Here is a 24686-nt window from a genome sequence, read left to right on the forward strand (position 1 = left end):
AAAAAAAAAAAAAAACTGTTGTAAATAGGAGTGGAAAATACAAAAGTCAATACACTATAAGTAAAGGAAAAATGGAAATTTGTTTTGCAAAAGTCATTTAAAAGCCAGGTGTGGTAGTACATGCCTTTAATTCCAGCACTCAGGAGGCAGAGGCTGGCAGATCTTTGTGAGATTGAGGCCAGCTGGTTCCAGCCAATTGGGGCTACAGGAAACCCCTGTCTCAAAAAGACCACAAAAGTCACTTAATAAATTATATTTTGCTCCTGTTATAATTTTTAGAAAAATATCAACCAACAGCGATGTCTGAAAAAATAAAAAGTGAAACTAGATGTGGCGGCACATGCCTGGAATCCCAACATTACGGGGATGGGAGCAGCAGGACTGTAAATTCCAGGACGGCCTAAGCCACAGACCACGCTTCAAAAGAAAGAAAAAGAGAAGGGAAAAAGGGCAAGGAAAAAGGGTGAGGGGATGGGAGGAAGAGGGAGGAGGTATGAGGGGAGAGTGAACATCAACATCAGAGCAGGACAAACAAGCTAGCTGGACATAGAGGCAGGAGGGTGATCTCTAAACTACTCTCGAGTGGAGCTGAGGCAGGGGAACATTTAAGACCAGGAGATCAAGGCCATCCTGGGCAAAACCTTGAGTCACAATCTCAAGAGGCACTCCAAACTGAATTCTACATTTCCCTAAAGGAACTCTGACTACATGTCCTAACTGTCTGAAAGGACTCATTCTTTGGCATCAAACTAGAAAATTCAAAATTTAATGGATGTTAAGGCAGGAGAAAGCATTTGAATTGCAAAGTACTCCGAGCAGTTGTGAAAAGTGAAGATGCTGCAGACCAGTCAGAAACAGAAACCCGTATTGATAAGGCTGGAGAACCTCTGTGAATTTGGGAGCCAAGAAAAGATCATGATAATGAAGAAACACTCAAAATGCCACAATTTGCTTTAGTCACTGCCTAGAGGAACTCAGTGGAGACCTAAGAATTATGGACACAGAAAGAAACCTCCCATTTCCATGTCCAAATCCAACTTCAAAAGCAGGTGTGGGCTACAGAGAAATCACACGAGGATTGAAAATCAGAAAACGCTGAAAAGCAAATCAGGTTGAAAAGTACTGAGAAAGGGCAACAAGAAACAGAACAAAGGCAGCTGAGGGAGCTTTATTCTGAACTCATGCACAGGGTAAAATGCATTGTATTCGTGTCCCCTGTGAAAGTGCTCATTTTACTAAACTGCCTGCTAAAACTTTAAGATTAAATTTTTCAGTAAGAGGTTAAGGATTTGAGGGCTACACAGGTGATTCGGTGGTTAAGAGCCCTGGCTGCTCTTTGCAGAGGACCCAGGTTCAGTTCCCAGCACCCATATGGCAGCTAACAACTGTCCCTAACTCTAGTTCCAGGGGATCCAATGCCCTCTTTTGACCTCCAAGGGCAATGAACACACATGGTACACTTACATACATGCAGGCAAAACACTCATACATATAAAATAAAAATAAATCTAAATATTTTAAAAATAATTTAAGGATTTTAAAACGTGCTGTAGGAGCTGGGAAACGCAGCTCAGACAGAAGGCCCAGCACACAAGGGGTGCTGGGTTCACCCCAATACTGAGAATGAATGAGCAACAACAGGACTATGTACTAAATCAGAAGTGACTGCTAATTTAAGACACTGTGGAGCAGGATGTGGTGATGCATATCTGTGATCCCAAGGTATTTAGGCTGAGGCAAGAAGGTCTTAGATTTTAAAGTCAGGCTGAACAACTTAAGGAGAGCTAGACTCAAAATGAAGAAAGGGATGAGGATAGCCCAGTCATACAGTGTTTGCCCAGCCCAGGTGAGGCCCTGGGATCACCCATAGCTTTTAAAAAAAAAAGCAATGGACTAAAAAGAAGTAAATTTAGAAGAAACCACGAAAACAGATTTAAAAAAAGGCAAGGTGGGCATCATACTAAATTACTATTAAAGACAACAGATACAAGTATAACATTCTCTAAAGTCAGTTTGCCTTTTGGGGAGGTATGGGGAACAGGGTCGTGCTGTGTAGCCAAGACTGGCCTCAAGCTCACTATCCTCCTACTTTAGGGTCCCAAGAGCCAGGATTACAGGTGCGCATCACCACACCTGCCATCTAAATTGCTACTCTTCAACGTGTATGAGCAACTAAGCAATGGCAGAGCCACAAGAAAAACTGAAGTGTTGTTCGTCATCATTTTCCAGGTTATACACTGTTTAAATAAGGGAAGAGGGTGAAAGCTTTGTTAACCAACAGGAAATGTACTGTTCTGGGTCCCAGATTCTGTTGGGAAAACTTCATTTTCATGCTCTAAACTGTCAGAAGAACTTCTTTAAGAATGCTAACCCTGGGCTGGAGGGAGGGTTCAGCAGTTAAGAGCACTGGCTGCTCTTGCAGAGACCTGGGTTCAGTTCCCAGTAGCCTCATGGCAGCTAACAACCACCTGTAACTCCAGTTCCATGGGGCTCTGACCTCCTTTTCTGACCTCCAAAGGTACCAGGTGTAAGCGCCCCCCCCCCGAAAGGGTGGTGTATATACATACATGTAAGCAAGCAAAACACCCATACACAGCATAAAATAAAAACATATCTTTTTTAAAAAAGGATCTAACCCTAAGAGGAGGAGTATGCATCCACTTTATTATCTGTGCATTAACTCAAGTTTGCCTTTATCTAATTAGCCATTAAAGTTAAAATTATTATTATTATTGTCTTTATGAGACAGGGTTTCCCTGTAGCTCCAGCTAGCCTGGAACTCACTATGTAGACCAGGCTGGCCTTGAACTCACTATGTAGACCAGGCTGGCCTTGAACTCACAGAAATCTACCTGCCTTTGCCTCCCAAGTGCTGGGACTAAAGGCATGCGCCACCATGCCTGTCTAAAATTATTTTTTAACCCACAGTAAAAATAGAAAAATTCCCAAGATCCGGGTGAATAGAAATCAAAATAATATTAGGTAAATTTTAGTATTCTGTGTATTCCTAAAAATCAATAAATACACAAATAAGCAAATAGCATTTCTATGTTTGGTGTTTCAACAATTCTTAAAACACATCCAAGGCTGAGCTGTGGTGGGGTCAGCCTGCTGGCATACTCACTGTATCGGAATCCGCCAACGCTGTCTGAGGAAACCCCGACATATTTGTCCTTGTTCTTCTTGGCTTTCTTTCGCTCTTCCCGAAGCCTGTCGTCGTCCTGCGCAAATTCAACCAGTTCCTTCACCTTCTGGCGAATGTTTATACCTTGATCCTTGCCATGTTCATCTTGATGACAGTAAGGGAGAAATCAAACCTTAAGAACTCACTTAGTATGTACAAACTCAGACAAATCAAAAACAGCTACAAAAATTACTTCAATATTAAAAAAAAAATTTGAGGCAGTTTGTGGTGTTTAAATTTGCCATTTCCTCTTTGGCAAATTCTAAGTTTTGAAATGCAATTTTGACTTAAAGACCTTAGACAATAGTACTACACAAGACTAAAGACCACAAAAAGGATTATTAATGGTGACCTTACAAAATAAATATAACCATAAATGTTTTCTATAACATCTTAACAAAATGAAACATGAACCACTTCAACATTTTGATGATTAAAAAGCACCCCAAGTGTCTTGATTTCCTCAATACAAGTTTCAGATCACTAATTATGAGGACTTAGTATAGCTAAAAAACTGAAATTTTATAGTAGTTTCAACTAGGGCAGGCTACAAAATGAAAAGACTTCATTCTGTAGCCTCTTTCACATTCAAAACACACTCTGGCCTTGCTGCCTTTGCACAGTAAATATCTGGTGGGAGGGGAATCCAGCTTCAAACAGATGTGTGTGTTTCGGAGCTCTAACCTTTTCTTCCCATATGATTAAAGCTATTCCTTTATGGACACCACAGGGGACCAGTCTCCAGTGCATATTTTAATAAAAACCCGAACGCTCATGTTGTGCTGGTTCTGTTGTTATTAGCCAGTCCTTTCTGCAAGTTCTTGTCTTCACTAATTAATACTCTAGGGCCCCACGTCTTGGATTCTGCACTCGTCACACAACTAGCAACAGTCACATTCTAATTAGAGCAGAGAAGCTTCTAAGCGAGTTCAGGTGACTGACAACTCCAACTACTGTTTTAATTTGCTTATAAGGTTTTTCTACTGCTCACCTACAAAGTGGTAATTTTCCAGGGATCGCAAATCATAAATGTGTTCTCTGGCACTTGTAACAACACGCTCTGATCCATTTCTTATGAGGTAAGCTAGGAGCAGCAGCGACTGAAAAAAGATAAAGCACCAAATGATTTAATGAAATAAGTTCTGGACGAGCTTTGGTACACGTTTTTTTAAAAAAATTACAGTATTACCAGATTAAAAACTTCAGAGTAGTGGGGAGTGTTCCTTGACCTTTTAGTTAAGATATTAGATACACAGTCTGAACTTATCAATTTGAAGTCCTCTGCCATCAAGTACAGTAAATAATTACAAGCTATTCAATATACTCCTAGATTTTAAGAATCAGCAATTCTGATGCTCAACAGTAAGTGCATGACTCACATAAACTACGAGGCTCTGGAGTGGCTCAGCTTTTATTTATCTGGGCATGACAGAACTGTGAAGTATTAGAAACAGCACAAGAATTATCTGGTAATTACACAATCCCACAGCATTCTCCTCATATAAAATTTAATTCTGAGGTTAATGATGTGGCTTTTGTTTCAAATAATCTGCCAACAAAAGGAAAAGCTCAAGTGTTTCAGAAAACTTCACTAAAATGTAAACTTCAAATGACTGCTAATGGGGAAGTGGTTTCCTTATGAAGTGATATGAAATGATGAAACTTTTTTAGAATTAGTCAGTGGTGACTCTTGCACAACTCTGTGAACACAATGAAAACTATTCTCAAGTCTACATTCGGAAATGAACCTCACTTGAAACAAACTTCATTAAAGATGATGAGATGCAATCTCTGTGGAAGTTCATAAAACTGAGGTCTAAAAACCATCATTCTACTAGTAGATGATTTCTACTTTGGGGGTGGTTTTTGAGGGTCTTTCCCCACCCTATAGCCCTGGCTGGCCTGGAATTTGTGATACGGGAAAGGCTAGCCTCTACCTCACAGTAGTCCTCCTGCCTCGGTCTCCCCAGTGCTAAGAGTAGAGGCAGGCACACATCACATCTAGATTTAGTGATTTGTTTTTGAAAAAGGAGTATAGCCAATGATTTAAGATTACTGATTTTTAAAGAACATTATATAATTTACAGATATTCCAAGAAAGATCTTAAGAAACAATATAAAAAGCACAGAATTGGGGCTGGGAAAGCTCAGTGGGTAAAGGGCTTACCATGCAAGCATGAGGATGGGAGCTCAGCTCCCCTGAACCCACATACAAGCTGGGCAGGTGTGGCTGCTAGTGCTGTGTAATTCTAGTGCTCAGGAGATGACATGCCTGGGACAAGCTGGCTAGCTACACCAGCTGAGTCAGAGCTCTGGGTTCAGGGAGTGGCCTTGCCTCAGGAGATAAAGTCCAGTGTGACAGAAGAAGACACTCGATGTAAAATCTGTGGCCTCCACACACATTTGAACATGTACACACGTGCGTGTACACACACACCCGCGCTCACATGCCTAAAACATAAATTTTTTTAATCCTGAAGACAAAATGCCCAAATATGCTTCAAATATAAATATTAATTTAGCATACATGCTTTGGAAAATAAGTTTTGAGGAGCAAGAAAATATGAAGACAGATGATCAACTTTAGAAATGTACCAAAACTAAATAAAAGGATCTGACAAAAAGCACATTCACACAAAAAAAGAAAAACAAAAAACAACACCCCCCCGAAATGAACAAACAAAAAAGCACATTCATACACTCAAAATGTTAGAAAGTCTGTACATTTTGAAATCCCCAATTATCTCTCTTAGGGTGCTGAATTCTATTCTAATACCACTATAAATTAGGCCAAGTTTTATGCAGAGATGACAAACCATATTAGACTGGGGTTTATCTCAAATATGTATATATTAAACATGCATATGATTTGAGGTTCAGTACTTTGAAACACATTAAGTGGATCTTTAGTAGGAAAACTTTTAACAAATAAAGAACACAAGTTTTGTGTTTTTAATGTGTATGAGTGTATTGTCTTCATGTAGGTAGGTACACCCAAGGCCTGAAATGCCCACAGAGGTCAGAAGAGGGCGTCGGATACCCTGGAACTGGAGTTAGGACAGTTGTTAGCTGCCATGTGGGTGCTGGGAATAGAACCCGGGTCCTATGCAAGAGCAGTCAGTGCTCTTAACTGCTGAGCCATCTCTCCAGCCCTCAAGAACACAAGTTTTAAACAGTTTTCAGTGAGAGCTGTCTATGAAAACTAGAAAAAAAAAACAAAAAACTTCCATTGTGTCTTTCAGAATACTCCATTTGGGCTTTAATGTACTTCGAAATCACTTCTATAGGTCTGCCTTAAATTTCAACCATTAGTTTTCAACATGTCGTTCAAGTAGGCTTATAATCATACCTTATAAACTCTTCTCCAATTCTTTTTGTTGTCTTTTAACATTCGAGACCAAAGCATGTTCATAAGTTCGGGAAATTGTTCATACATAAATGTGGCTCTGAAAAAAAGGATAATTTTCCTTAAGCACATGCAGTACGTTAACTTTGACAGTAGATGGCAGGCATGCTCTAAGTCATTACTGCCCAAAGTGCTTAAAAAATAAGCTTATAATTCAGGAAATTTAGATGACAGTCTTCCTAAAAAAGGCTTTTATATATTTTATACAAGACCTAACACATCAATAAGCCCTAGTAATCTGTAAGCGTGATCATGCTCGGCAAACTTTTCGTTCACTGCCATAGTACCCCAGATCTTCATCAGGAAAACATTCTGCAATTTTATTCCAAATATTTTCTATGTACTCTTCAAAATTGGCATGGTAAGCTACAGTAAGCATCTAAACTTGACTGACAAACGTTTTGAAAGCTAACTTTTAGAAGGAATGGACCGTATATAAAACTTTCCACATTATTATCTGAATGGATTATGCAAAATGTGCATTTGGCAGTTAAACAGTTTAAAAGTGAAAGCAAATCTCACATTTCTCTGTAAAGGTACTTTGATTCTTTATGCACTGCTGAGTCAAATTATCACTTACTTGGCAATCTCTCCCATGAGTTGCCCAGAAGGTCCCCAAGGATCATCATTCGTTGCTTCTCGAACCTTAGACTCAATCTCTGAATAATTCATAACCACATTGGTGCTGCAGAGAAAAAAAATGCATGCATATACGCACAAAGATTAGCATCAAAACTGAGCAACACATGAAAACTTAATCATGATACTACTGGGTGTCCTAATGAGCTACCTCAGCAGCGGAGGAAGACAGTGTCAGCACACAAGCTACCCCAAAGACACCATATAACACATTTATCTTCAAGACTTTACTATTCCATTAGCCTTCAGGAATATAGACGAGAGATTACATTAACACTGGCTTAAGTTCAGTGAAAATGGCTTTGGGTCAAATTAAAAGGGAAACTGAACGTGCTAGAGTTTACCATGGAACTAAGTTGTCAGTTTCCTGACCAGATTTGGTTCAAGACTTATGCTTCTTGTTTACACAAATTCTATTCTATTACACATAATCATGTAAGAGCTGAACCTTATCTGTATCACATTTCTATAAAGAAATGACAAATCAAAGATAATATTCTACAAATGTTTAGAACTATCATGAACATTTACTTGTAATTGTAATTTACTTGATTGTTTTCCTCATTTGCTACACATCAAATATTTCCTATGTCAATTATATGGTCATTGTAAACCCCACACTTTTATCAACTGCATAATATTCCACTAAGAGACTCGTATATTTAACTTTTCCTTAAGGCTTCTACAATATTGTCAAGAATGTAGAAGTCAGAAAGATCTGATTCTCCTCACATTTTGTGACCTCTGGCAAAACTGCTTTGTCTTAATTTCCTCAAATGTATAATGGGAAGAAACTACCTCAAAGGGCAGCACTTTGGATGGTGTCTAGCTCAGGGCTTGACATAGAGCAAGTGTTCAATACATTCTAGCTGTGGTTACAGAACACATAAACCATCTTCTAGTAAGAAAGATTTGTCTTCAACAAGCATGCTTTGGAGATTAAGATATGAGACTGCAAAATGTTTGTTAAAGTATACTTTGTCATGTATGTGAATTGAAGGAATCAGAGACGTTCTGAGAATAAAGAAAACTTTAAAAAACGTGACACAGTATAGTATTCCTCTGACATCGAAGACTCTAATTACTCCGGAGCAACTGTTGTAATAGATGCCTGTGAATGCAGCATTCAAATCTTCTACTCAAAATTAAACCTCAGAAATAGTGAAAAAAATCGGGTTTTGGTACCTATTACTCAGATCAGGCATGTCCCCCACCCCACACTATGCGGCTTTTAAAAAGTCAGCATAACTTTTAAAAAGTTATTTTCTAACGAAGGAAAACGTGATTAAAACTGTCACTCAAATCTCTTAAATGTAAAGAAGTATAAACTTCTTTAGCTTTAGGGAAGACATTGATAAACAGATTTGGATGCATACTTACATAGGTATGCATATACATACAAGCTGCAGAGTCACTAAGCAAACAATCTGGCTTCTAGACTGACATACAGAACACTGTTTCACTAAGAAAAATGAAATCCTAGTGTTTTTCTCTCAAATCCCTCCTACACTATTTACTAGTACAAAGTATTTCCTTGGGAGTAAAATAAACCCACAATTTCTACTGCCCCTTTGACATTTAGGACTACTAATGAATTTTAATAAAAATCTGCTAACAATTCTGTTGATAATACTGTATAAATATATTAGAGCAGCCCTTCCCCCATTTTATCAACAATGGAACAAAATAAAGCCAGGGCAGCTAAAACCAGTTTTGCAATTTAAGATAGCACAAAAAGATGAATTTCAGAACACTTGGGTTTATCCTGGTGGATGAAGACGGTACAGCTTAGTCAGGTGAAGTGTCTAAATGCAGTTGTGAAAATGGACAGTACCGATCTGGACTATAATTCTCCCTAGCATTTCATTACAGAGGATGCATTGAAATGCCTGCATTGTTTGACTTGTTGAAGAACAAGATGAAAAGAGTTAATCTCCACTCCACGTACATGAGACATTTTTACCAGCTTTCAGACATTCTGTAGCTTTTGGAACACTACTATCCTTGTTCTAGCCATAAAGGAAGGCTCACAGTCAAAAGAGAAAGGTCCTGTTTCTGTAACCCTTCAAAGGCTCTTAGCTGAAGGCCTGTGTGCTGGAGTGCTGTGTGTTTAGGAGAGGGGGCAGAGAGCCAGCAATTTAAGAATTCCCTCCTTTCCTTAGCTGAAAAACAAGAGGAGCTATTAAAACACACAATATGTTATAAAGAACATCCACAGATAGATATGGCAACCAGAGTAACAGCACAGAGACAGTACTTCAAGAAGGGAAGCAGGCTCTATTTTAAGCCAATTTCTAGTAAAACTGTTGCTTTCAGAAACTGCAAAGGGCTTTTCCAAGATGAGATCTGATAATATAAAAAAATTCCAAAACAAAGTGTTTTTAAGCTTCACTCAATTCAGCAACAACAGTAGTCTAAAACAAAACCAAACAACATTGCAGAGTTTGACCTCTTCCATATCATTTGAAAAATAAGTTTCTTAAAAGGTAAAAGGGACATTTTGACCCTTCCTTTCTTGTGTTTTGTGTTGCCCTGAATATAGGCCCTATGCATAACACCAGGAACATTTTAAAAAAGGAACCCCGCCCCCCAAACTGAGGGAAAAAAAATTAATGTATTTTCAGGTAGTTTAATTTTTAAAGCTTCTTAGGCCCAACGGAAACAGCTAAAAAATGACGATTTTAGACACTAGAGGGAGCTCGCTAACCGGTTTTTAAGAGAAAATCGAGACAAAAGGTCTAGAATCTACTGCACTAACAAAATTAGAGGATAGCAGCCAAGTTTCAGCGCACTTAGACTACATTTCCAAACAGTTTCTGGGCTCTAGCAACAGGAAACTGAGATCCCCAGCTTAAATACCTGTTCACGTAGTGTGAACTACGACCACAGCTTCCGCTCACAGCTGAAGGAAGCTCCCTCCTGGCACTGTCTCTCACTGAAGGCGGCCACCAAAGCTTTCCGGTGATCTCCGCTGTCCACTGCTGTAAAGAAGCCATCTTGGGGGAAAGTTGTGGAAAACTCCCCGTCACAATCTTAAATGTTTCTGGGAATTACCACCAGAGCTTCACATGTATTTAATTCTTCAAGACACAGACAGACATGAAAACATAATGGGGGGGGGGGGTCCAAAGAAAAATAACTTTAAGAACTGCTGCTGCAGGTGGGCACACCTTCAATCCCTGCACTGGGGAGGCAGAGGCAGGCGGACGCCGCTCTGTGAGACTGAGGCCACCCTGGTCTACACAGTGAGTTCCAGGCCAGCCAGGGCTGCAGGGGGAGACTGCCTCAAAAGAACAAAGAAAACAAAAACAATCAAAAGAAGTGCTGCAGCATTTTTGACAATTCTTCAGCAACATTAAGTACCATGTGTAATTTTGAAAACAATCTAACAAGCACCAGAAAGTACCAAACGAGCCTCTACACATGCTCTAAGCTACTGAGAACAGGTTTCTCTTTGCTTAAACAGGAATCTTGATAAGTCAGTGACCAGCAGAGCTGGTTTCTGCAACACATAAAGGATCAAGATCACACTGCTGGAATGTACAGTAATGACGACGGGGTAGATCAGCAGTGCAGCTGGCTAATTTTAGTAATACCAAAACTGAAGGGAGTCTACCAATGGACTAAAGAGAAAAGGCGAGAGGTGAGGATCGTGGGAAGAACACGCAAAAGTTCTTATGCTTTGGGGATTCTCCTAAAAAGGAATTTTGAGCCACTGCTAGAACCTGGGAATACAGCCACCGCGGCTCACTTAGTTAACCTGCTCACTGCTCCTCCGGCCTCCCTCCTCCACACTTGCTGACTGCCAGCGTCAACCTCGGGACAGAACTAAGAACCCCAACAGTCCACTCTGCATCACCACTCCACTCACCCATCTCTAACACAACCCCAAGGGCTAGACTGCATTTCTCCGGCTCTGTAGGGGCCATGGCTAAGTGCACAGAGCTACCTCAATCTCACAGGTGGAGTTCAGTCTGCACACTGGTAACAGTGGCCCTGTTCTTTAGTCCCCATTTTTCTCTTACTGGGCCACTGGATATAGGTAGAAGACCAAGTTATTTTCCTTGCCAAATTTGGGTCCAGAACATAGAGGCAGAACTACACAAAAGGAAAAGTTAACATGAGGCTTTTACTTACAGTGCCAATGCCTCTTCTTATCTGTACCAAGAAAAACCATTAAGGGGCTGGAGGTGGCTCACCAGTTCAAGAGCACTGGCTGCTCCTGAAGACCTGGGTTTGATTTCCAGCACCCATATGACAGCTTACAACTGTCTTTAACTCCAGTTCCAGGGACTCCAACTCTTTGGGTACCAGACACACACATAGCACATATCCATACATGCAGGCAGATACTCATACAGAGTAAACAACAACAAAATAGGGGTAGAAAAGGGCTGAGAGACGGCTCAGTACAGTAACGAGCTCGGAGTAATGGCAGCTCTGTCACCCTCTTCTGGCCTCTGCCAGCACTGCACACATACCAGGTACACAAATATACATGCAGGCAAATGCTTACACACACAAAAATATATTTTAAAATTTCATTAAAAAAGAGAAAAGTTCATTTTATTCCCTCTTACACGTTCTCTCTTCTCTCTCTCTCTCTGAGCATGTATGTGTGTATAAGTGTAAGGGTAGCCAGTACACGTGCAGGTGAGAGAGCAACTTTCAGGAGCTGATTCTCTCCTTCCATCACATGGGTTCTGGGGATCAAACTCGGGTATCAAACTCTTGGTTTCCTCTTGACTGATGCTGGCATTCAATGTAGTTCAGTGCAGTACTATTATGAGGGGGGGGCGGGGAGACTGAACTATTTTAATTATTCCTGAGCACTGCTGACTGGTCGTGCTTTTAATACTCTTGCAAGTGGGAAAAAAATAAACCTGCAAGAAAAGACCCCCAACACTCTGGGAGCTGAAGACTCTATCTTTCAAAGTATGAACACTGCAATGTTGACAGACTCCTGAAAACCTCCCAGAATATATTAAAAGTGCAAGTATTGTGTTAATACTCTTCTTTCTTGTGACAGGAAAGCCAATATTTAGAATCATCTAAGTTTTTACTTCTCCAGTGAGTCGTTTCTGCAGGGTGGAATGCTTCACCCACTGTACAAGGCTTGCTGCCTCCTCTGTTACATAAAGTCTGACTTTGTGAATTTCACTTCTTAGACTCTGTCACACTCACTGCTAGCACTAGGGAGGGGTGGCTTTCTTTCAGCCGGTTCTTCACAAGAAATGATGCTGTGACCACAGTCCCACACTAGAGATCAAGCCAAGCTGCGTGGTGGGACACAGTAGCAGGCTGGGATAAGTAACTTGTTCCCAACCAAGCACAGCAGATTTGGGGCAAGACAAAATTACAAATTGTTTTTTGTTATATGCTTTCCAGGTGTTTTTATTAAAAATTAAAACTCCGACTAGAAAGTCTAGTAAGAACCTGATGCATTTTAGTGCATTACAGAGGTAAATTCAATGCCAGACAAGTATGATCCAGGGCCTCATGGGCAGCAGCATGACTGACTCATACCACATGATACTTTCTCTTCTGGTTCTAAGTTGTCTTCTCTAAAAATTTAAAGCTTAGAAATGAGCATTCCAGACTTGGCATGGTGGCCTATGCCTGTAATTCTAGTTCTCAGGAGGATCCCAAGGTGAAGGACAGCCTGAGTTATACAAAGTAAGGCCTTGTTTTAAAAAGAAAAGAAAAACATTCCAAAACCCTGAAATTTCAACTAGTACATTAAGGAAATACTTGTTCCCTTGCTTACAGAGTGTTCCCCTGATGTTCTAGGAAGTTTCACTACTGATTCAGTATTGGTATCTGAGGCAACCTTATGCAAACACACACCCAGAATTTCTAAGAATCACAAAAAACAGTATGTTTCATCTTAGTCTAAAGCTGTCCTAAAATATATCTAAAAGTCTTTTCTAAAGGTACCAACTTTCTGATTGCTACTTACTAATGATGATTTAAACCAGAAAGTTTTTAGGGAAACAGTTTAGTAATTTATGAAACAGATGTGCAAAGAAAACTACATGAATGAGATAAGCCAAGAAAAACATACTGATGTCAACAGCTAAATTATGACCTGGGGGAGGAAGAGACTATTTCCCTACTTCCTTTTCCTTACAACTTCACTGCTCAGCAATACTTAATAAAATAACCCATCTGATAGCAGCCCAGCCTCAGACATTAAAATGGGCCTTGACTCCAGGAACATTCTGAACACCAGGCCACACTAAAGACAAACACTGCGGTTACATATTGTCATTAAGCTGCTTCATCTTTTATATTCTGCATAAAACACAAGTAATACATGGATTTAATTCATCAGCAATCTATTAAGTTACTGGAGGTAAGTGTCTGCCTGGTGTGCATCCACTGCTAGAATCCCCAAGCAAGTCAGTCGCTAGTACTTTGGCCTCCCTGCTTAAAAGGTTCCTGTGTATTACTACTATGGGCATTAGATGATGTATGGAAAATGTTTTCCATCGTTTTCTGATATTTATTATTTTCAGGTTCAGTCTCTTCAACCTAAATATGACCTGTTATGGACTGAATATGAAACGTCCTCCCTTGGCTTGCGCTCTGTCTGGTCTGCTGCAGGTGGCAGTTTTTCAAGGGGTTTTGGAAACTATAGGAGATAAGGCCTAGCTGGAAGAAGAAATCCCTGAGGGCAGGTCCTTGGGGTGTCTTAAGTATCACTCCAACCTCTGCCTGCTGGTTGCCATGATGTGAACAACAACAGCAACTTCCCCCACCCCCACCCCGCCATGATGGGCTGGCACTTCTGAAACCAAGAGCCAAAAGAAACCATTCCTCTCTGAGCTGTTTCTCAGGTAACTGGTCACAGAGAGAGTGAAGCTGACCAATACAGTCCAGTGAGGAGGTAGAATAACATGAACAGTGATGCCTAATCCTGACTGTCTCAAAAATAGTTTGGAGAGCTGGCTCAGCCCTTAAGAGCACATACTGCTCTTCCAAAGGATCCAAATTCAGTCCCAGCACCCACAGTGGGTGGCTCACAAAAGCCTGTAATTCCAGGGAATCCAATGCCCTCTTTTGGACACCTCAGGCATTGCACTCACATGCACAAATTCCTATAAAAACACACATACACATGATCAAAAATAAAAATAAATATTAAAGAATAATTAATGGAAGCTGGGAGTGTAGTTTGGTGTCAGGGTACAAGATCCTGGGTTCAATCCCCACTACCCAAACCAACCAACCAACAGACATCCAAAGTACCATAATCTTGAGCTTTCAAAACATGCAAAATAAGGTCCATGCAATTTACTCTATGAAGTGTGTGGCTAAAACAAAGGGTTTTAGAAGAGCCATAAAACCTAGTTTCTACACCATGCTTCCTTTCCAAGAACATTAATTATGCTAGGAAAAGTCTGGCTAGTCACTGGGCCTTGAGGGTTTGTGTGGAACCCCTTCTGTTCCCATGATCTTACAGAAGATCTGTCTCCACATAGTGTAGTCTCAGAACATTGAAGGGGCACTCTGGAAAGACTGGGAAATGTGGATTCTTAATGGCTAGCAAAAAAGGAGTAAATTACAGCTGGAGGAAGTAGGATAGAAAGGAACTTCCTAAACACAGGAGCAATCAAATGCTACCTGGAACAATGCAGCAAAATTCCAACTCTGAAACATTCCTTTCCAATCCCACAGAAAAAGCATTCTCAAAACACAAAATAATGTACCAGGCATGGTGGCACATGCCTTCAATTCCAGCACTGGGAGGCAGAAGCAAGTGGATCTGATCCAGGCCAGCCTGGTCTTACATAGTGCCAGGACAGCTGGGGATACAGGGAGATCCAGTCTCCAAAAAACCCAAAACCAAACAACAAAAATCCACAAAATTATATGACCACTTGTAACAACTATATAAAAATACATGTGCAGGTGGAAGAAGACAAAGACCAACAAAGACAACTCCCCTCCCCCCAAAAACAAAAACAAAACCCCACAAATCAAAGCAAAACACTGAACAAACCAAACAACAAAACAGATGGTAATAACCAGAGCAGGGGATAGGACACATTTGTTTTAAAATGTTTATTATTTATACAATGAAAAATAAACGTAACTTTTTTTAAGTGGAAAAAAAGAAAATGCTTTTAAAACTTTTCCCTAGCTGGTAGGATAAACTGGAGGTGAAGTCAGAAAGACCAGGAGTTTGAGGCCAGCCTGGACTACACTGGTGCTGGAGAGGTGGTTCAGTGGTTAAGAGCTTGTACTGCTCTTCAGAGAACCTGAGTTTGGTTCCCAGCACCCACATCAGGCAGCTCACAATCCCCTGTAACTCCAGTTCTCAGAGAGTCTCAAAGCCTCTTCTGACCCCTGAGAGCACCTGCAGACACACAAAATTTTTTTTACTTCTTTTAAAAAGCCCCCAATTTTCCCCCATTTTTCAGTGAAGTGTCCCATGGCTGTGCAAATATAATTGTGCTGGGAGTCACCCCAACTTGCCTGGCTCAGCACCCTAGCTTCATGTAGCCCCTGTCTGCAGATGGAAAAGGGTGTGATACTGTTCTCTGCCCTCTGGCTAGGCCAGAACACTGGGACTTTGATAGGTCACTATTCCCCAGAATGCTAGTCACAAGCCCAAACCAGTTCTTTATTTTCTGCCGATTTTTTTTCCTTTTTATTATGTTTCTCAGTAACCTTCAAATTTTTACATTTAATTTCCCTTTGAAACAGTCTAAATGGTGTTCTGTGAAAAATGCCATAAGGAATGGATGGTAGGGGCTATGAGGAAGGGTTGTGTGAAGGGACTTCAGGAATGCAATACTTCTCAGAGACTTTCCTAGTCTAATGGCCCATCCCAAGTGTCCCCTTCTGAAGCTTCTGAGAGGACACTTCTTTCCTGGGGCATCTTGTGAGTATCCCAAGAAACTCACTTCAGCATAGACTGTTTTAACCACAACTGCCTTTTTCTTCAAACCATCAAATACATGACTTACACTTCAACTCAGCACTTGTGATTTTAGTGTCTGATTTCTTATTTCCTACCTAAGGAACAGCTTTTCTGTTGGTGTTTATTTTTCTAAAGATGCATTTATTTTTTAGCTTATGCATATATGACTACACGTATTTATGTGCAAATGTGCCCATGGAGGCTAGAGTTGTCAGATTCCCTGGAACTGGAGTTACAGGCGATTGTGAGCTGCCCGACACATGTTGGGAACTGAACTTAAGTTATCTGCAAGAGAAGCAAGTATTCTTTTTGTTTGTTTTTTGAAATGGGGCTTCCCTGTAGCTCCAGCTGGCCTAGAACTCACTATGTAGACCAGGCTGGTCTTGATCTCACAAGAGATCCACCTGCCTCTGCCCCCTGAAAGCTGGAATTAAAGGTGTTTGTGATTACCCCTGGCTGAAGCAAGCATTCTCAGCTGCTAAGCCATCTCTCCAGGCCCTAGTCTTTACTCTTATATCTGAAACTTTCTGGGGAACAAGACAGCTCAGCAGGTAAGGGTGCTTGTTACCAAGCCTAATGCTTAAAATTCAATCACCAGAATCCACATGATAGAATAAGACAACCAGGCCCTGCAAGTAGGCCTCTGACATCCATGTATGTGCACATGTCCATGCATGCATGCACGCATGTGCAAGCGTGCACACACACACACAATAAATGTTTTAAAAAAATCAGCTCTTTTGGCTAGATTTCAGGCTTTTAACTTGCCTTAAATCTTATCTATTCTGGTGTATTTAAAAACCTCTATTGCTCTTTGGTGTTTGTGTTTCCTACCTTGTTTACTTTATGTTTTTATTTATTATTTTTATTTATGTGTATGAGCATATTGCCTGCATGTACGTAAGGGCACCTGTGCCCTGCAATGCCTGTGGAGGTCAGAAGAAGGTGTTGAATTCCTCTGGAACTGGAGTTACTAACAGTTGTTAACTGCCATGTGGGTGCTGGGAACTGAACCCTGGTCCTCTGCAAGAGCAGTAAGTAATCTTAACTGCCGAGCTATGTCTCCAGCCCCTTTTTAATTGCCACATTGTACTTACACATACTTGAGGGACAGCATCATGTTCCAACACATGGATATACTGTGTAAGAGTTAACCTACCTCTCTTTGTGCTGAGACACTGAAAAGGCCCTCTTCTGGCTACTTCAAAATATTCACTACATTAACCAGCTAAGCAACAGTTCAAAACAAATGATTTCCTCTATCTTTGTTTACTGTATTTATTATTTATTTATTGTGCTGAGAATCAAACCTAGGTCCTTATGCATGCTAAGTAATCACTCCAGGCATGAGCTATACCACAACTACTTGGTTTCTTTAGACAGGGTTTTGTTTTATCTGGAACTTGCCATGTAGCCCAGGCTGGCCTCAACTGTGCCTGCCTCCAAAGGCTAGGATTACAGGAGTGTACCACCAAGTGAGAGCCCTAACAACCTCTGTAACAACAAACCCATCTTTTCCTAGTAAGTTCTTCCAGTTCTCTCCTGCCTCTGGCAACCCACTATTCACTTTACTTTCTACTGCTTCTCGAGACTGAACATGTGAAATCATGAGTCTCCGTGTCTAGTTGATTTTCTTCATGCCCTTGAGTTTCATCTATATTGCTAAAAGTAACAAGATTTCCTTTTTTATGGCTGGAGAGTAGTCCATGGTGAATATACACATTTTCTTCAGTTCTGTACTGAAGGACACAGGCTGATTCATGTTTTAGCTGCTGTCAACACTGATGCAATAAATATGAGAGTGTTGGTATCTCTTCAACATCCTGACTGCATTTCCTTCAGATGTAAATCCCCGGGTGGGGCTGCTGAGTCACATAGTAGTGCTATTTTTCATTTTTCAGAAGCCTCCATACTATCTCTACAACGGCTGTACTAACTTACCTTAGTAGCTGTGTATGAGAGGGAACTGCACTGTCTCCACATCCATGCCAGCATTCACTGTCTTTAATCACAGATGCTATATCTGGGGTAAGGCTGTAGATTATCTGTCTTGCTTACTTTAAATCTCATCAATTTATTTTTTCCATAAAGAAGCACCCTATTATTTTACACTGGGTTTTTAAAACACATTTACTCTTGGGCTCAGTGATTAAGAGCACTGGCTGCTCTTGCAGAGGACCCAGGTTTGGGTCTTAGTACCCACATAGCAGCTAATACTCATAAAAATTCAAAATTCTTACACTTTAGCTTTAAATCTCCTCCCTCCCTCCCTCCCTCCTTCCTTTCTTTTGTCATTTTGAGACAGGGACAGGGTCTCCCAATAGCCCCAGCTGGCCTGGAACTCACTACGTATACCAGGCTAGCCTTGAACTCACAGAGATCTGCCTGCCTCTGCTGGGACTAAAGGCATGCACCACCACAGCCTGCTAATCAATTGCTTAATCCTTGCTTAATCAATTCTATACTGAACATCTTGCTCCTTCATTTTTCTCATCTTAGCTGAACAGGAGAGGAGCTCAGGCAGAAATGGATGTCTGGCTTCTGTGGCCTGTGACTCTCAACAGCATTACTTCTCTGGGCCCTGCCCCTCGTGAAGAGGTGTACATTTCTCACAAAGACCAATTAAATATGCATGCGATGTTCACAAAAGAATGAGCTTCATCAAGTCCCAAGAGTGAAGATAATTATTCTTGTAAACCAGAGCTGCTTTTAAACAACAGAATGTTATTTTCTCTTTACTATTTGACAAGCAGCAACACCATGATCTTGGGCTGGCTCAGGCTACATGCAGTAGCTGAGTTGTTACAGCCCACACATTACTTCTGTATTAAATATAGAGGTCTGTATCTTTAACCTAGTAGCAACCTATTTCTTGTGTATTTTTTATTCATTCTCCAAACTCCTATCAGAATCATCTTTCTAAAACTTAGTGGTGGCCATGTTAGTCCACCACAAACTCAGTACCTTCCTCAAACATTCTCCCTCAGTAGACAGAACTACCCAGGGGGACAGCTTGAACTTCACCACTCATCATTTTCTCTCTTCCTCCCATCCAGCATCCAATATGCTGTCAGGTCTTCTCAATTCTATTTCCTGAATACCTCTCAAATGTGTCTGTCCACTTCTCCCTACCACACCAGCATTCCCTGAGTTTAGGTCAGCACTGTTTTTCACCTGGATTTTGCCACAAGCCCTCTACTCAGCCTTTCTGCTTCTATTTTCACCTTCCTGTCAGGCTAGGGCCAGAGGGAACTCTTGCTCACACACAAGGCTTACCTGATATTCATTTTAAATCTAGCAAAGCCCTCATGTCTTAGCATGAAGCAAGAAGCTTCATCAGTTTACTCTGTAGTCCTATCACAGCCTTCAGGCTGTCTGCTTGGATTTTCTTTCTTTTTTAAAAAATATTTTATTATTTTTATTTTATGTGTATGAGTATTAGGCTTGTATGTAGGTAAGTGCACTCGTGTTGTGCAATGCCCGTGGAGGACAGAAGAGGCCATCGCATCCCCTGGAACTGGAGTTATGGACAGTTGTTAGCTGCCATGTGGGTGCTGGCTCTTGAACTCAGAGATCCACCTGCCTCTGCCTCCTGAGTGCTGGGATTAAAGGCATGTGCCACCACTCTCGGTCCATCGCATCACTGGAGTTATGGACAGTTGTTAGCTGCCATTTGGGTGCTGGGATTCGAACCCGGGTCTTCTGCAAGAGCAACCAGTGTTCTTAACCGCTGAGCCATCTCTCCAGCCCTGGATTTTCTTTTTTCTTTTTTTAAAATTTTATTATTTTTATTTTGTGTGTATGAGTATAGCGCCTGCATGTATGTAAGTACACCTGTGTCATGTAATGCCCAAGGACATTAGAGGACATCGGATCCCCTGGAACTGGAGTTTTGGATGGTTGTTAGCTGCCATGTGGGTGCTCAGAACTGAACCTGGGTCCTCTGCAAGAACAGCCAGTGCTCTTAACCGCTGAGCCATCTCTCCAGCCCTTGCCAGATTTTCTAAGTCCTCCACTCCCCAGTTAATGACTTCATCATCTGTTTTCCTAAGTGTCACTTCACCAAGAAAAGTTCCTCTAACTCCCCAAACGGATACGGATCCGGCTCCATGTGCCTTCTACAACAGAACTGAAACAAAAGCCAGTACACTATCGCAAGCATGGGCCGGTCTCCTCGACCCTGGACAGAAAATACCTTCAAGTATAATTCAGTACCTTGCTTACTTAAAGGGTCCCAGTTTCTGGAACAAGCTTAGTGATGGCAGATGTTAAAGAAACTTTACTGAATAACCAAAGAAAATGAAATATTCTTAAATAGCTTCTGTTAAAACAAAAAAACCCAAACAAACTATAGTTGAACTGATGATCAGAACTTGTGTGATCTGGCCTCAGGCTGTTCAGCCATTTTTCCAACTACTCCGGTTTCATTTCCTTATGGGAAAGCCTGGTTACTGCATTACTATCTTAGTAGCCTTACTGTATTACCAATATGCCCTTTACACTCTTATTTCCGTGGATGAATGACCCTGAAATTTCCGCAAGTATTTTCAGTTAAAATAAAATCTAGTTTTTAACAAAGAAGGAAAGAAACGAAGCCTTCTGGAGTCTGGGGATGTAGTTCAGTTGATAAGAGTTCTTGCCTAGCATGCACAAAACCTTGTGTTTGGTTCCCAGAATCACATATACCAGGTCTGGTGTTGGTAATCCCAGCATCTGGGAAGTGAAAGCAAAAACATCAGACATTCATCCTCAACTATATAGAGCTGGGTCCAGTCTGGGACACATGAAACCTTGCCTCTAAAACAAAACAAAACAGAAAAAACAAAATATTGGGGCTGGAGGATTGGCTCAGAGACTGAGAGCACTGGTTGGTCTTACAGAGGACCTGGGTTTGATTCCCAGCACCCACATGGCAGCTAACAACCGTTCAAAATTCTAATTCCAGGGGATCCTCCAGCCTTCTTCTAACTTCTACAGGCATTGTACAACATGGGTATCCTTATACACATGCAGGCAATACACTCATACACACAAAATAAAAATAAAATACTATATATAAAAAAAGGACTTTTGGATTAACTCCAATCTTTCCTTCCTATGAACAAATCTAACATTAATTTTTAAAAATTTATTTATTTTTAAATTATGTGTGTATGTGGTGTATGAGTGCCAGTACCTGGAGCTCAGAGGCGATGGATCCCTGGAGTTGGAGTTACAGGTGGTTGTGAATCACCTGATTGTAGGTGCTGGGATTCAAACTTGGGGCCTCTGCAAGAGCAGTGATGCTCTTAACCACCAGCTACCTCTCTAACCCCTGCACTAATTTTAAAAATATTTTCTTAATTATTTTGTGACAGAGAGAGGGAGGGAGGGAGGGAGGGAGAGGGAGACGGAGACGGAGAGGGAGAGAGAAACTAGTGCTAGCGCGAGCACCACAGAGTGCATGGGAAGGCCAGAGGACAACTTTCAAGTGTTAGCTCTCTCCTTCCACTGTGGGTTCCTGGGATCACTCAGGTTGTGCAACTGAGGTGGCAAATACTTTCACCAGCAGAGCCATCTTGCTGACCATAACACTGAACTGATTTACTCTTGGACATTATAAGGCTACCTTATGTAATGGCTACTTCTGAATTTAACTTACTATCCCCATAATATAGTGTAAGTTTGAAAAAGCAGGTAGTGAGCCAGGAACGATGCCATACACCTGTAACCTCAGTATTTAGAAAGCTGAGACAGGAAGATCACCAGTTTGAATCCAGCCTGGGCTGGAGTTACATAGCAAGAATCTGTGTCAAAAACAAAGCCAAGACAAAAAGCAGCAAGTGGGTGGAGTGACAAAGGACAGAGAGGTCACATAGCCTGAAGCCTGCTGAGCTAAAGAAAAATATTTTGTTTATGGTTTGGAGCCCAAGAATAAAGCAAGAGCTCATCCACAAGCATGCCTTGAAGAACAACATAAAGAGGCAATGAGGCCCAGCCACACTCGGGAAGTGGAGGCAGGACCATCAGGAGTTAAATGTCACCCTTGGCTACATAGTGAGTTCCAGGCCTGAGTGTGTCTCAAAACAACAAAAGTGAATAATAGGAGGCTATGAATAAAAAAGAAGTGGGGCTGGAGAGATGGCTTAGCAGTTAAGAACACTGACTATTCTTGCAGAAGACTGGGGTTTGAATCCCAGCACCCACATGGCAGCTAACAACTGTCCCTAACTCCAGTTCCAGGGGATCCGACAGCTTCTTCTGTCCTCTGTGGGCATTGAGTGACACGGGTGCACTTAGCTACACACAGGCATAACATGCATACACATAAAATAAAAATAATAAAATATTAAAAAAAACAAGTATCAGGAGATGAAGCACCAGGTAAGAATCAAAGCTCACTAGGCTGCCTGTGGAAGAGGAGCAGCTCCTGGAGGGGTGTGGAACAGCAGCAACCTAACAAACTGACAGAGTGTGTCATGGCTTGGAACACTGCAATGTTCCATGCCACCGTGGCAAGAGCCTAGAAATAAAAAAGCTGTTCAGGCAGTGAGGCTGGGATTCCTTTGGTTCCAAGCAAAGGTATGACATGTGATACCAACCCTGTGGTTAAAAGTTCAAGGGGAAAGCACAAAGATTTACTTTGAAAGTCTCTTCAATCTCTGAAAATGTTGATAAGCTGAGAAAGAGAAGCCACTTGGGATCTTGGCAAGTTCAGCTGGATTCAGAACCACAGTAAAAGGAGCAAGGGAAGCGCAGAGTGCTCTGGAGCTGCTGACAAAATGTTCCCAACAGCTTCTGATCGTCACTGGTTTCCATTTCTGATTCTTGGTCACATGCAGACCTAAGTACAAGGACTGACACTACTGTATCGCACACAGTGTGTTTCTCTCAGGGCCTGACAAAACTCCTTACTGATACTTAAGGTTATCCCAAGAACCGAAAAACAAGCAAACAGGCACTCAAAAACTAACATAAAAAGCGATAGAGAGATGAAACTATGGTATCTTGGAAAGGGGGATGTAAGGTAAAGAAGTGACCAAGAGGAGATGAAAAAATACACCCCCTAACTCAGAGAGAATGCCAGAACAAACACAACATAGCACTTAAAAGAAGGAAAGACTACCATGGAAGTGCTTCAATTCCAGGTCATCTGGGGGCTTCACTGGAAGATTTATTAATTTGCACTATCATTTGAGACTAGCTCAGGGACAAGACCTCTCTACCTCACAGAGCAACTACGGAACTTAGCACTCTAGAGTTAGAAAAGATCCTTCAGCAACACCAAGCTGCCTCCTCCTCACACTCCATGTTGTATGCAGGCCTGGGCACCATCATGGGCTTCGTACTCAGATGCTGAGCGTCTAATGCAATTCCTGATTTGCATGGAACCTTGTTTACTGGAACGTGTCCATACTTGGAACTGTGTCCTGGTCTTGCACAATCTGTTCCCACAGAACTGTGCAAAGCCAAGTTGTCTGCATAGCAGCAACACCCGCGTTCCCTCTAAAGTGAGGCAAATACAAGGCAGAGGCATGTCATTCCAGGCCTTGCTCTCTCCCCTGTAACACAGCCCATTTGTGGTTTACAGTTTTCAATATATAAACTCAGTGGTTAAGAGTGCTTACTGCTCTTCTAGAGGACCTAGGTTTGATTCCCAGTACCCATATAGGGCAGCGCATAACCATCTCGAACTCCAGCTCCAGGGGATCTGACATGCTTTTCTGGCTTCCTCTAGCACTCATACACATGTGATACATACACAGAGATGCACAGTTACACAAAAGTATATATAATATAAATCTTTAACACGTAGAATGCTAATAGGGCAGGTACCATTGTAAGCCAGTGAAGAGAACTTATTTAATCCTTTAGCCTCTTTGGGCAGGCTCTAGTATTATCACTACTTTACAGAAGCAAACTTCAGTGTAGGGTTAAGCATCGCATACAAGGTCACACACCTTAATCTGTCTGCTGCAGACGCCCTCAGGCAGTCAGCCTCAGGATTTCAACCATGACCCCCCCCCCCATCTTATACAATTTAGCACCAGGAGTGAGAGACATGCCTGGGTCTTGTCATTCCCTTCCCCGAATCCCCCAGGCACTTATGAAACTCAAAACAAATCCAAATTCCACACACTGACCCAGAACTGCTCTTCTTCCTTGCTCTGCCACATGGCTGTCCCACTGTCCACTTCCAACCTCTGCTCACTCCCTGAATAGTTCCCTCTTCTTCTTTTTTCTTTTAAAATTTTAATTGAATTTTTGTGTATTTTATTCAGAAAATCATCTTTATACCCTTTCCCCTTTGGCACCTCCCACAGCGCCCGCCCCAATGGAATTCAGACCTTCTTTCATTTGTGTTAAGGCCTACCACATAAAGTTAATGTCCCAGATGTCCCTCAGTACAAGTTCATCCACTGGGATCTAGTCAGTCTATCTAGAGTCCCTCCTTTTAAAAAGACCAGCTCATTCTCACCCAGCAGTAATCAGTTGCCAGTAATTCTTCAACTAAGATTGGAGCCTGCTGTTCATTTCCACAGTTCTGT

The 24686-nt window shown here is 41.5% G+C and overlaps 1 protein-coding gene across 3 annotated transcripts in view; it reads right to left on the reverse strand.

Annotated features, from left to right (window-relative positions):
* Nucleotides 1-24686, reverse strand: part of Clint1 (clathrin interactor 1) — a 66626-nt gene that overhangs the window by 24346 nt on the left and 17594 nt on the right. For 2 of the 3 annotated variants that reach the window (XM_008847394.2, XM_008847393.2), the window contains exons 2-5: nucleotides 7171-7275; nucleotides 6534-6630; nucleotides 4176-4284; nucleotides 3125-3289 (exon numbers count right to left, since the gene is read on the reverse strand). In XM_008847394.2, coding sequence (XP_008845616.1) covers nucleotides 3125-3289; nucleotides 4176-4284; nucleotides 6534-6630; nucleotides 7171-7275 — 476 coding nt within the window. Of the gene's footprint in view, nucleotides 1-3124; nucleotides 3290-4175; nucleotides 4285-6533; nucleotides 6631-7170; nucleotides 7276-10088; nucleotides 10208-24686 lie in introns of all 3 variants that reach the window. The other variant, XM_029570545.1, reaches the window with a different exon arrangement.

Source organism: Nannospalax galili, unplaced genomic scaffold, assembly GCF_000622305.1.
Source record: "Nannospalax galili isolate Female #2095 unplaced genomic scaffold, S.galili_v1.0 scaffold983, whole genome shotgun sequence".
NCBI classification, from domain to species: Eukaryota; Metazoa; Chordata; class Mammalia; order Rodentia; family Spalacidae; genus Nannospalax; species Nannospalax galili.